The sequence below is a fragment of the Nelumbo lutea genome, chromosome 8 (assembly GCF_056320005.1).
Source record: "Nelumbo lutea isolate HS-2025 chromosome 8, American lotus-T2T, whole genome shotgun sequence".
NCBI lineage: Eukaryota > Viridiplantae > Streptophyta > Magnoliopsida > Proteales > Nelumbonaceae > Nelumbo > Nelumbo lutea.
The window spans coordinates 8,080,291-8,094,961 of record NC_142691.1 but is presented as its reverse complement, the minus strand read 5'-3'; the positions used below and the strand labels follow the sequence as shown (position 1 = coordinate 8,094,961).

At 39.9% G+C, this 14,671-nt stretch overlaps 1 protein-coding gene across 2 annotated transcripts in view; it reads right to left on the bottom strand.

The window, feature by feature from the left end:
* MET18 (ARM repeat superfamily protein) overlaps positions 1-14,671 on the bottom strand; it is a 52,256-nt gene that overhangs the window by 30,741 nt on the left and 6,844 nt on the right. The window contains exons 5-7 of one of the 2 annotated variants that reach the window (XM_088959180.1): positions 1,804-1,962; positions 1,630-1,689; positions 850-1,038 (exon numbers count right to left, since the gene is read on the bottom strand). In XM_088959180.1, the coding sequence (XP_088815306.1) occupies positions 850-1,038; positions 1,630-1,689; positions 1,804-1,962 (408 nt within the window). The remainder of the gene's footprint in view (positions 1-849; positions 1,039-1,629; positions 1,690-1,803; positions 1,963-14,671) is intronic. The other variant, XM_088959181.1, reaches the window with a different exon arrangement.

Here is a 14,671-nt window from a genome sequence, read left to right as displayed (position 1 = left end):
TTCCTCTTTATCTCTTATCTATTAAAGTGCAATCATACAACTTTTTGTTTTCCAATTATACCCCCAAAAAGACAAATAAAAACTCTCATATATGGGGTCAAAAATGGATATTTGATAATTTTCAGAATTCAGAATTCAGAACAACATTCTCTGCATTCAGAGTTTAGAGGAAAGAAAAGTTCACTAATACCAATATACCTCATAATGTAATTTTTTTTTGATAAATAACCGCTTAATGTAATTATTGCACTTTCAGATGTCAAACTTCAGAGCAAACGAACAGACCCTTAGTCTCAAACCAAAGCCAACTTTTCCAGTTTTCCTTCAAATTTAACATGGTGAAAATCAGCTTAATAAATAATGTGTTTATTCCTTGTTACATAACCAAAATCATGTATCATTTTCTCTTGTTGTTGCTTGTATTGGAACAGGTTCCTCATCTTGGGATTCTTTAAGTTTGTTCTTCCCAACAGAAGGACCCTCTTGGTGCTAGTGGCAACATTCTTTGGGCCCTACTTCCAGGTGCCATTAATGGGTATTTTAGAAGGAACAGAACATGAGGTTCTTAGAAAGCTTTTGTCCCATCTAGGAAAACAAATTACGTACAAAGGGTCAGATACTAATAATTAGATAGGTAATTTTGACTCTGACAAGAACATTGTCTTGGAAGAACTACAGAGAAAGATTACATGTAACCATTCATGGCACCTTGCAGTATATGCTTCTACCATAAATGCTGTCCATAATACAATCTTCCATACATTTAGTTTTATAATTAATACAAACATAACAAAGAAGCAGGAACTGGCTGTAACTTGTAACAAACATTCCAGTAGTCCACGAGCTTACATGTGTGAAATGAACGGGAAAGTAACACCCTAAAATTTCAAAAATATCCCCAGCAAAACTTGCTAGTGGACCAGATGGCTCTGGAAATAGCCGTGCTAAAACTTCCACAAGATGAAAAGTGAGCATTAAACATCGAGGATCCTTCTCTCCATCTATTGCTTCACATATTCCATAGACAAGATCATCACCCTACACCATGAGTCATTCAATCAATATAAAAATGTAAAAACAAGGAAACATATTAAACAAAATTTATCTAAAAGAAATAACTTGATTGAGTTAGAACTTAGATTTTGATTTAAAGGGCAGCCCAGTGCACAAGGTTCCCTCCAATGCAGGATCCGAGTTACATTTTGAATTGATAAACATAATAACAAAGTACAACTACATTGAGTATAAAACTAGAGGACAATAAAAACAATAAGAAACAATAAGGAAATTGTTTGCAAAGTTATCATAGAGGGGTACAAGATCTGTAGTAAAAACTGGAAATAAACCCACATATTGAAAGCTGCAGAAAAATGATATTGAACTTTAATGTTGACCCTAAAAATTTTCAAGATCATCAAGACCTGATGGTAATGTAACATATCATAACAAACAAGGGGAGAGATGATTGCAGTAAAATGAAGGGGGCAACAGACTACCGAGTAAGTTAAAGTTTCTTGCCACAACCCCTAGCAGTGTGTAGACTGTAGAGTAATGAAAAGGGAATGCCAACAGAGAAAAAGGATTATGCAATATGTGAACAGACTACAAAGAATATTTGAAGGAAAATACCAGAGCTGCAACTGCATCAGAGTAGCGATCAAGAAGGCACTCAAGAAGTTCAAAGCATAGCTGCAAGAACATAAAGGAAAAAATGTCAGATTGCTAAGACTTTGAAAAGAAGCTCGCTGATTAGCACCAGCTAAAAAGTTCTAAGATATAGCACAATGTGCATAGAAGTTTTACCATACGGTCATGCTGCGCCAAAGACTGCACTTGTAGATTTTGTAAATAAGATTGACCAACCAATCTTGCATCACTGCCACTAACCATTCCAACACTACTTTTCCTCCTCAGCAGTGCCAAACAGCCAATAAGGGCACCACGTAGAGCTTGCCAATCTGCCTGATGTAAATATGAACATTACATAGCTCACAACAAAACACGAGGAAAATGCAGCAAAGGTAATAGATATATAATCAGAAAAGAAAAATTATAAATGGTCCCAGAAAGTTATATTAGCAATTTCAAAATAACAGAAAAATGAGTACTAGTCTAATACCCTATAAGCAGGTAAGAACAAGATTTGGCACTTCTTTCATGCAATGTAGGTTATTCTTAGGGACTCATTGAATCTGGTTCCAATAAACATTTTTTTGAAAGATAAAAAGAAATTCATAAAAGTAGAAATCTGCTGAATTAAAAAATATGAAAGAAAGTAGTTTCTTGAAGAGAGAAGGAAGAGAGAAGGAGAAGAAGAGAAGTTGAAAGAAAAGAGAACAATAATATGGCCGCCCCCTTCACTTATTATTTGTACTAAAATAATAGAACAGTACAAAGACAATTATGCCCTTATAGGGCGGCAAAACATAAAACAGCATATATAACACTCAAAAAACATAATAAAATTTGGACTCACATAACGACTGTGGTCCCCACCTCCTATCTAACAACTAACATAAAGCATCTACTCAGAAAAACATCATAAAACTAATTAATCTTCAACACACCCCCTCAAGTTGGGAGTAAATGACACACATTCCCAACTTGCGTAGATCATGTTCAAGCTTGTTCCTTTCCACCCCTTTAGTGAGAACATCAGCCAACTGCAACTCTGAAGAAACATAAGGCAAACAAACTTCTCCGGTTGTTACCCTTTCTCTTATAAAGTGTCTATCAACTTCGATGTGTTTTGTCCTATCATGCTGAATTGGATTGTGGGCAATATTGATTGCAGCCTAATTGTCACAGTATAACATCATAGGTTCTTCTGCTTTTACCCCAATCTCACTCAAAAGATATTTAACCCAAAGAAGTTCTGAGACACCATGAGCCATGGATCTATACTCAGCCTCTGCACTTGACCTTGCCACAACCGTTTGCTTCTTACTCTTCTAGGAGATCAAGTTTCCACCTACCAAGGTACACACTCCTGATGTAGACCTCCTGTCATCTAAGCATCCTACCTAGTCTGCATCTGTATAGGATTCTAGCTTCAGATTCTCATGATTTGAGAAAAGAATGCCTCTGCCATGGTGTTTATTCAGATATGCAAGTATTCTCTCAATAGCTTCCCAGCGTTGAACCCGAGGTGCATGCATGTACTGACTCACAACACTGACAGCATAAGAAAAATTTGGTCGTGTCATACACAAATACAGCAGTCGGCCCACCATTCTTTAATATCTCCTCACATCCTTTACCAATTCACCATCCACACCATTAATTCTGTGATTTGGATCAATAAAAGTGTTTGTTGGTTTGGTCCCCAACTTCCTAGTCTCTCGCAGTAGGTCAAGTACATACTTTCTCTGTGAAATGAAGATCCCATGCTTGGATCTTGCAACTTCAATCCCTAAGAAGTATTTGAGCTCACCAAGATCTTTGATCTCAAATTCTTGCTGCAATGATTTTTTGAGATCATCAATCTCCTCCAAATCATTTCCTGTCACCACTATATCATCCACATACACAATCAAAATTGACACCAAAGCATCTCTCCTCTTCACAAAGAGGGTGTGATCAGACTATATCTGTGTATATCCAAAACGGATGAGCGCCCCTCTGAACCTGTCAAACCAAGCCCTAAGTGACTATTTCAGTCTATACAGAGATTTTCTGAATTTGCACACCTTTCCTTTACCAATATTTTCATAAAAGCCTGTTGGAATGTCCATATATACCTCCTCCTGTAAGTCACCATTGAAGAAAGCATTTTTGACATCAAGTTAGAACAAGGGCCATGAATAGGTGGCTGCTAGAGATAAAATAATACGAATTGAACTCATCTTAGCTACTGGTGCAAAGGTTTCCAGATAATCAACACCATAGGTCTGAGTATACCCTTTTGCTACCAACCTTGCCTTGTACCTCTCTATCTTGCCGTCGGCCTTATACTTCACTGTGAATACCCATCGACATCCGATTGTCTCCTTGTCTAGGGGGAGATCAACTATTTCCCAAGTTTGGTTTTGAAACAAAACATCCATCTCATCTTGCATCGTTGTTTTCCACTCAAGTTTGGAGAGAGCCTCAGTAACATTCCTGGGTATAGACACAGAATCCAGGGAAGAAAGAAAAGCATGGTAGGAGGGTGGTAAGGCACTGTAGGAAAGATGGTGTGAAATGCAGTGGGTTGTACACTTTCTCTTCCCCTTACGAAGTGCAATGGGAAGATCAAGGTCAGTTGGATCAGCTGCAACAATGGTGTTAGGGACAGAAACATTATCATCAGAAAACATAACAGGCTCAAGAGGAATACCTGGAACTGAATCTACCAAATATGAAGTTTCATAAGGACTGACAGTGAGTGGTGTGGGTCGAGGATATGTGGAGTCAACCATTATCTGCCGGTGCTAATATTGTTGTGAGGCTACCCGTAGTGGCTCGAGTAATGAAATTGGAGGTGCAGGTGTTGACTGAACCGATGCAAGTTGAACTGATGGTGCAGGTGGTGGCTGAACTGATGGAGGCATCACAGAAATAGGAAGAGGAACAAATTGTGAGTTCTCCTCCCCAAAACTCTTCCCCTGAGGAGAACCACTCGAGAAGAAGAATGTGAATTCAAAAAATGTAACATCCATAATGACAAATCTGCTCCTCGACACCGGGTCATAACAGAAAAACCCCTTTTGGTTCTAAGCATACCCAAGACAAACACATTTATTGGCCTTAGGATCCAATTTCTTGTGATGAGGGCCAAGAATGTGAACAAAAGAAACACAGCCAAAAAACCTCAGAGGTATATGAAATATCTCTCCATCTGGAAAAATGAGGCTAAATGGCACCTTAAACCCCAAAGTCCGTGAAGGAACACGGTTAATCACAAGTACGGCTGTAAGAACTGCATCTCCACAGAACTGCACAGGAACTGAAGCACACACCACAAGACTCCTTGCCACCTCCACAATGTGTATGTTTCCCTCTCAGCAACTCCATTCTGTTGCGGTGTATATGCACAACTGCTCTGATGAACTACACCATGTTCTAAGAGATACGTGGTTAGGTCCTTCTCAAGGTACTCTCTGGCATTATCTAATCTAAAAACCTTAGTTCTCACTTGTGTGATACCATCTGGTGGAATTGTCGTACCAAGTTAGGAACCTCATCACGTGATCTCATCGAATATATCCAAGAATATCATGTATAATCATCCACAAACAAGAGAAAGTAACAGAATCCTCCCATGGAAGGGATTTGATATGGCCCCAATACATCAGTGTGAACAATATTAAAAGCAAAAGTACTTCTTTTATTACTTGGTTTAAAAGACTGTCTACAATGCTTTCCTAACTAACAACTCTCACACTCCAAAGTTGATAATTGAACAGAATCAAACAACTTTGGGAAAAGACATTTTAAAGAATTAAAAGAAAGATGTCCCAAGTGATTGTGCCAAAGAATAATCTGGCTTACTGACTCTGACCCACTACTACTGCTGCTACTAACATGATGGCCATGATGTCTCGAAATCTCATCCAGAAGGTAGACTCCATTCACCTCACGACCACTCCCAATCATCTTCTTTGACTCCAGATCCTGCAAAACACAGTTACCAGGAAGAAAGGACACAGAACAATTCAAATTTTTTGTCAAAGAACTAACAGACAATAGGTTGGTATGAAGTCTAGGGACATGTAAAATAGAGGACAAAGTTATATCATTGGTCACTCTAACTGTCCCCTTCCCAGTAATGGACATATGTGAACCATCTACTGTAGAGACTTTGTCTCTACTAGAGCACAACTGATAGGAACTGAAAATGGTAGGGGCATTAGTCATATGCTCAGATGCTCTTGAGTCTATAATCCAGGGAGGTCCCTCCTTACCTGAAGTGGATGCAAGATTCGCAATTGCATATGAACTACCTATATGTGCAAAGGAAGTGGTGTAGTTGGCTCCTACATTCTGTTGTCCATTTGGAAGGCTAGAGCTGGGTGAATCTTTCTAATTCATAAGCTGTCCAAACCTCTCCAATTCTGTTCTCACTGCTGCTACTACAATGGATTCCCAATCGATTTGGGAGAGAGGGGCTAAAGAGTTTCCTATAGTGGCTACATTTGTATTTCCCTTCTTATTTCTTATCCGAGCAGGCATAAGATTTGGATGAAGCTTCCAACAAGTGTCCCTGGTATACTTAGGCTTCTTGCAATAATCACACACCAAGTCCTTCTTATCTTCCCTTCTAGTCTCACTACTCCCCCTGTCTCCATTCGGCTTAGGTTTTGTTGTACCAACCATAGCCAACTGATCAATCCCAGGCTGTCTCAACATTACATTCCTCCTACTCTCCTCTCCAAAGACAAAAGCATAGGCCTAAGAGAGTGTCACACCATCCCTAGAAAAAATATGTTGCCTAGCGATGTCAAATTCAAGGTTTAGCCCTGCCAAGAACTCAAAAACCCTATTCCTCTCTACCAGTTTGTGATAAGTTGTTGCATCATTTACACTTTCCCATACCACAGTTTCTTAGTGATCTATTTCCTGCCATAGGGTTTTCAGCATGGAGAAATGCACAGCAAGAGGTTTTTCTCCCTGCTTCATACTTATCACCTGATTTCTTAACTGATAGGCTCTAGCTTCATTTTGCTTCTGAGAGTAGGTTTCAGTCACTCCATCCCAAATCTCCTTAGCAGTATTAGCCCATAGAAAATTTTTTGCAATATGAGGTAACATAGAATTACACAGCCAAGACATTACCATGTAATTCTCTTGCACCCATCGAGAAGAGTGTATCAGGTTTCTTCTCCTCCCTAGTGAGATACCCTAATTTTCCACGGGCACCAATAGCCATCTACTGATTGTGCCCACTCCAAATAATTTGTACCATCAAGTTTTACTGTAGTAATGATCCCATACCCAAAAACATCACTACTACCTACAACACCCAGACCCACAATACTGATAGATTTCATCTCTGTATTCCAACTCTCCATTTTACTTCAAACAATTCAACAGTAAGAAAAAAATTGATTGGAGACCTTCAAAAAATAATTTAATACCACACACACAGAAACCAACCCTTCCAGAAGAAGAAAACCCTAGATGGAGGGAAATCTCTCTCCTCCCCACACCTCCCAACAGAGAGAAGTGAATCGATCACTCCTAAAGGCCTAGAAAATTTTAGAAACCAAACCGCCCTCTTCAGAAAATCAAAAGAAAACTAACAATACCTAAGCGCCCAAGATCAGATCAAAAACAAAGAGTCCAACTTTTCTAGGACTCTTCCCCATACTCCAGTTCTTCCTGATTTTGATGCCGAACAGTTGATCACCTTCCTAATGACTAGATCCCACCAAAAACTCCAAGAATTGGGCAATCTATAGCAAATCGATCAGCCCTTTACTACTTCATGCAATCGGCTGATCTAGGGCTGCATGAGAATGCTTCAAGAAACCCTAGTCGATGCTCTGATACCAAATAGAAATCTGTTGAATTAAAAAATATGAAAGAAGGTGATTTCTTGAAGAGAGAAGAGAGAAGGAGAAGAAGAGAAGTTGAAAGAAAAGAGCAATAATCTGGCCGCCCCCTTAACTTATTATTTATACTAAAATAATAGAACAGTACAAAGACAATTATGCCCTTATAGGGCGGCAAAACATAAAACAACATATATAACACTCAAAAAACATAATAAAATTTGGACTCACATAACTACTGTGGTCCCCACCTCCTATCTAACAACTAACATAAAACATCTACTCAGAAAAACATCATAAAACTAATTAATCTTCAACAATAAAAAGAAAAAGAGAATACAAAACGAAGGTGGTAAGAAATCACCCAAGAGACATAAAAAAAAAACACTAATACAAACTTACAACCAACGACACAAAACTAAAAACAATCATCAAAATGAAGACCCAAAAGCACCATTTCCGGATACCTCCACCCACCTCCATGAGCTCCGAGACCACACAAGACCCAAGCAACCAACTCCTAATCCTCCCCTTCAAACACTTCCTCTTGCTGGTTAGTATTCCCATCCAACATCTCTCCTCCCTCCCCAATTACCACTTTCTTCAAACTCCTCAAAGGCCTTCCTAGAAAACTCCTCCCCTTACCAAAAAACAAGCCAAGACTTCTGCCAACCATTACGTCTTTCTCCACATTTTTCTTAATAGGAAGCTTTCCAGACCTCCCCACCTAATCATCAAGCTTTCCAGACCTTCTGCCAACCATTGTCTTTTTCATGCTGAAAGATTCCCATCTAAGAGACCGAATTGTCCTTAACCCGAAAGTTCATGCCACCAGCATCTTCGAATGTTAGCACGGTTGTCTTCCCCCCTCTCCTCTTATAAACCTTTTTGTAATTTTTTGTAGGTCTTGCCCCCACAAAACCAAGATTCATCCAACAAATGACCTCGGTAATGTGAACAATGTGTGTATTCCTTGCTCCACAAGATTTCTTGGGAGCCACCTCTTTAGTTGTGACCACATCATTCTCTGCCACCCTCCTCCTACCTAAACTCACACCTAACATTCCAATCACCACTTCCTCAGAAGGACTACAAATGGCATCAGAGCACTTTACCTAGGAAGATTCGCAAACAACGGCATCATTATCCTCATTTCCTCCATCACCATCTCCTAAAACCTTTCCAGATTCAACATGCCCAACCCCTATTGCAACTTCCTTCATCCTCTCCCCTGACCTATCCTTTGCTCAATTAAGAATTTCCCTAGAATTTTTTTAAGATAAATAAAAAAGAAAATTTTATTAGTAAAAATAAAAGATACATTTAACATAGGTGATCAGGAGTCACCACAACAAAACAACAAGCAAAGAATAAGTCTCACAAAAAAAAAACGAGTACATGAACTAAGCCAACAATCTTAAGCATTCAAAGTATGCAAAAATGTGAGAACCAAAATCTTCTTTCTTTAGTCCTTCAAATACTGGAAGTACCAACACCAAGCCAACAGATAATGAAGAGATTGCCACCCCAACTTCTTCCAAGCTTTTCATTCTCCTTCAAAAATCCTCTTGTTTCTCTCCCCCAAACCTCCCAACAAACAGCAAACAGATTACAGCTACAATTATTTGTTGGCTAGCCAGATATTCCACCTCAGGAGAGAAATCAACCCAAGACAATACAGCACCAGTCGCCTTTTTTTGTTGATCAATGAAACTTATATTGAATATATTAAAATATGAGAAAACATTACAAGTTTAATTTAATGACCATAACATGAGCCCGAAAACCAATACTATGTTACAAAGATGCCCAAAAAATTGCTACCTATCTACCCCTTGTTTAGCAAGGGAATCAGCTAGCCCATTGCGCTTCTTCTAACCCATTTAAATTCAGCATTCAGCTCTATTGCAGCACTTTCTATTTCCTTGAAAGCATTCTTGAGAGTCCATGGAATATGTTTGTTATTTCTTGCCCAAGGGACGATAACTTTGGAATCCCCTGTCTAAGGCCCAATTGCTTCGCTATCCTAAGACCCTATAGTAAAGCCAATAGTTCAGCACTTCAGCTTTAATGGAGTTGTCCACAGCAATTGACTTAGAGTAAAGGGCCAGCAATCTGCCCTCCTGAGAAAGTTAGGCCTGAAAAATCTGCCACCTCCTGAGGAGGGATCCACCTGCAGCCGAAAAGATCATAGAAAAACTCCCAGATAAGAGAGACAAAGAGACATGAAATAAATAAATGGGGTAGGGTTTCTCCATGTTCCCTACACAGCAAGCACGTATGAGGAGAGAGGCAACAAAAAGGCCTTCTTTTCTGCAACACGTCACAAGTGTTAACCTTTCCAAGGAAAGATATCTGGTAGAACGCTTGAACTTTAGGTGCATAGGCTTAGAAAACACTTCTTTCACTATGAAGTCTACCCCTTGTGAAGTAGGCAAAGTTAAGAACTTTAAAAACGAGGAACAAATGAAGAGTCCATCTGGTGATGGAACCCAGGTTCTAGAATCTTCCAAAGGCGGGTTCAGAAAAGTACACTCCAAGGTATTAAGAAGGTTAACCAAAGATGGACACGCACTCTCCCTTAAACCTCTCCTAAAACCCAAGTCCCAATTGAGACCCGAGGGTGAGGAAGCGTAAAAAAAGGACACAGAAGCATCTTTAAAGTTTAGAGAGGGCAAAAAGGTTTGGGAGGTGATCTTTTAAAGGAGCATCCCCCACCCGAAGGTCTTCCCAAAACCGAATTTCATCACCCCTCCCCAAGTCAAATCGAGTAGAGCTTAGGAACAAAGGGGTAAACCTCATTGATTACTTTCCAAGGGGAAGCTAAAGTAGAATGAGGGTTGAGTTTAGCATCCCAACCATTACCCTTCCTGACCATAAATGTTTGCTATAACTTTGTGCCATAACTTGTCTCTTTCAAGAAGGAACCTCCATAACCATTTAACCAGGAGAGAGGTATTTCGAGAAAGATATTTCCTAACCCTAAACCCCCTAGATCCTTACGCTTGCAAACCTATTCCCATTTAACTAGATGATCCTTCTTTTTGTCCCCTGGTTTCGCCAAGAAATCCCTCATAAATTTCTCCATCTATCTAGCAATTCTTGAAGGGACTTAGAAAGTGGATAAGAAATAAATGGGTAGATTTGCAAGGGTGGCTCTAATTAGGAGTGATTCTTTCTCCTAAAGAGATGTAGTTTCTTTTCCAAAGGGCTCGCCTTTTGGCAAACCTCTCTAAGACCAACCTCCAAAAACCATCAGCTCTTGGGTTTCCCCCCAAAGGTAAATACTAGGTAGGTTACATGCCAACTCCTCACCTCACAACCTAACACCCCAACTAAGCTTGAGAGTTCCCCCTCTTCCATGTTAACACCAACTATTCCACTTTTGCTACAGTTTATCCTTAGTCTTGACATGCCCACAAAGTTGTCTATCAATGACTTCATAATTTTCACCATCTCTAAATTAATATCCTCATAGAACAAGATTGTATCATAAACAAATTGGAGATGGGAAACAAATACTTGATTTCTATTGATTCTCCACCCCCAAATAAGACCTTGTGTGTTTGCAGTCGCAATCATACCACTCAACACTTCTACCACTAGGGTGAAAAGGAAAGTGGATAAAGGGTCTTCATGTTCGATACTAGCTGGAAAGGAATCTTTTCCTGTCAATAAGATTTTCAATGATTAGGTTCATAGTTCGGCCCCTTTCACCCTCAATATTGTTTCCTATGCTAGTCTCGACAATAGGTTGGCAGCATAAAAGCAAGTATCAACAATTATAGGAGTGCCTCTAGCCGGATCTGCATTAAAAGGGACAGCAAGGTTAGAAGGAGAAACGAAAGGACAAGGAACCAAATCAGGCAAAGAACAAGAAGGGGGATCCGGGGATGATAGACTCCTTGCTCCACGGTAGAGTAAGCCTTTTGTTGTTCAAGACTTGTCCGCAATTATCCTTAATAGGTACACTTTGACAGCATCCTTGGATTGTTTCTCCTATGCTTTGTTGTAAGGATCATTAATGAAACCCAAATTCCACGTTTTGACTCCATGTTCCAAAGCCTCCTCCAGTCCTTCGGTTGTTTCAACTCTTCTCTGTCGACATTAGATGTAACATCCATCATATCTAAGGCAACCAGACCTGATTCCTTTGGCAACGACTGCGTTACACCCATAGAATCTTCGAACAATAACTTTGTTCCAAAGGTATCATCGTCCCAAACTTTATAGGTCTTGTGGCACCCATACTTCCTATGCTTGATGGTTGATCAGCTTCATAATCTTCCTCTGGAAAACAATCATCCCACTTACTTTCTTCCTCTGAGTTTTCTCATAAGCATTTGAAGAACTTGGGTTAGGCTTGTTTGGAGACATGGCATTCTGGGGCGGCACAAGTTTCCACATCTAGGAGCTTTTTACATTCATTCGATCCACCTGAAATCCACCTCCAAAAGGATTAGGAGTACATGTCCCCTATTTTTTCATAGAGGCACGATGAAATGAAATCGACAATGACAATGGATCAAAGTTACCATCTCCCATCGCATAATTAAAGCCTCTAACCTGCCAATTTGCAAGTCACATGATGTACTACTTGGGGCATGTGACTCACACGAGAGTATTGGTTCGCCTAAAGGTTCAACTCATGGCGCATTTTCAACTTCCAAAGAATTTTTTGGGTTAACCAAAGCTTCTCCAAAAGACCTCTCCTCCCTTCAATTTAGCTTGGATGAAGCAAGATCGTTCGAAGAAATAGTAACCTACGAGTTTGCTTTCTAGGAGCTTTTTCCTCACCCAACCCCTCAGTGCCACATGTTCATTGCTCTACCACGTCAACATCTTCTTCTACCTTCAGCAAGTTCTCCTACAACTAAGCCTCCAACGATGAGAGAATCCAAACTCTGAAAGTGACACCATCGAAGTCCAGATCCAGAGAGTGAGGGATAGAGTCTTGTTGTACCCTTTCCAACAAACTGGTTGCTACACTCAAATCTGAAGTGTCCAACTCCTTTAAATCTCCTTCACACCTTTCTACTATGATCTTGAAAGTCTTTGATGATCTGACATGGAAGGGGAAGTCCAAGCACCGTAACATGAGGGATTCCTTTTGGTTCAATAGCATTAGCACTAGGATTCCATCGCCCGGTGGTCACCACTCCTTTTTTAGTCTGAACTAAGGGAACATGAATCTCCATGTTTAATAAGCTTTCAAACTCCAGGAGGGCTTTATCATCTTTGAATGGAAAGAGCTTCAAATCACTATATGGGTTAAATTTCCTTTCATGTCATCTGCAACCATTCGTCAGTTTATCACCTTTTTATTAGCATAAACCACTAATTTTTCCCCCAGCTTAACAGTTGTCGGTTGTGAGAACATACATTCATCTCTACTTGAGAGATTGCCACCCATAGCACCTTTCACAAGAAATCTTGTAACATCTTGGCAAAGGAAGCCCATCCTCTGCCATGTTTTCCAATTGGAACACAAATTATTTGTTTTCTTCCTTGGTTGTACCATTCCATTAACATGATGAACCAACCTCTAGGATTGAATCGTAGTTCCACTTTGAAAATCTTTTCATTAATCTTGAAGAAATTCCTCCAAGTGTGGATTTTCTTTGAAACTATTGCCACATCCATAAAACCTTTTAACCATGCTACAGCATCAAACTGAAGAAAGATCTTTGCTTTCTTATCTTCTCGCACCTTTAACGTGATCTGGTTTCTTACCTTTATCTCTTCAAACAGGAAAATTTTAGTTTCCAATCTCACTGCCTGGAGCCTTCCTCCATTTACCAACTTCTCCGAACTCAATCTTTCCAACCTCCGTCGCCATCAGGGGAACATTATTTTTAGCATCAGTCACCTTCTGGCTCACTGCTCCAGAAATCAAACCAGCATCGATTCTGCTACAGTTGCAGCAAACTGGGACACAATCATCAGAAACAACTCTTCAATCAACTTCATGTTCAACACTCTCCGCCTCAGACTTCTCAATGCCCTTCTCCTTCTTTCTTTTGTCATATCTGAAGATCACCCACACCCATTCTTCTTCATTCCCCCTTTGTTCCTTACCCGTAAATAATGATTTCAAGGTCCCACATTTTTCACTTTTGGACATTTGCAAATAAATGAATTCCTTTCATCCACCCTTAAACGATCAAAACGAATGCAACAGTTCCGACAAATATAGTGGCTTGTACTGTAACAGGACTTGGGCCTCAGTCAATTGGGAATGCCCAGAAACAAGAACAATCAAAGAATTTTTGAGGAAACCAAAACCAAATAAACTTCTGATTCAAGAAAGAGTTACATGCTAGGTAGATAAAATGTCCCGGCTGGTAAAGTAAAGTGTAGGCACCATCTTGGGGAGCATCTGAGGGAAGAGAAATAATCTGAAAACCATATATACATGATTGCTATTGGTCAAAGTTTCAGCATAACTCCACTGGTTGCATATTCAATAGTTACTATTTACCCGACTTCAATGTTCGTGATAGGGAATTCAAGAATTTCGAAGCTGGAGAAATCAGGTCTCTTCACCAAATCCTGTTACAGAGCTTTAAGTGGTTCCTTCCTTACAATTCCTTGGGCATATTTGGAAGGTGCAAGTTCCTCCGAAGACAATCTTTTTTGTGTGGTCTGCCAAGTGAGAAAAGGTTCAGACCATTGGCGCCTTGCTGAGAAGGGGTATGGAGCTAGAGAATGTATGTTGTTTGTGCAGAGAGGCACCTGAATCAGCTAACTCATCTGCTTATACATTGCCCTGAATCCTATATGATTTTGTGCCACTTTCTTCAGTTGTTACAGACAGTGGATCTTCCCTTCTAGTGCTGAGCTGACGTCTTGTTGGAGATGTTGGTTTCTGACCTAAAAGCTGCTACGGAAGTGACTACCCTTTGTCATTTGTTGGACCATTTGGAAGGAGAGGAGTTGCAGATTTTTTTATCAATAACAAAGATTTCATTAAAAAATGAAGATTACAAATACAGTATCCATGAGAAGGGGTAAACTCTCTTAGCCCTCCCCAAGGACAGCCAAAGTACAATCAAAGAGTTACAAGCAAAGCCCACAATGATTGAGCCCTTCATACCCCCTGTTTAGCTAAGGCATCAGCAAAGGAGTTAGCACTCCTTTTAACCCACTGAAGCCTTACTACCATACCCCTTGACAACCACTTGAATTTCTTTTTT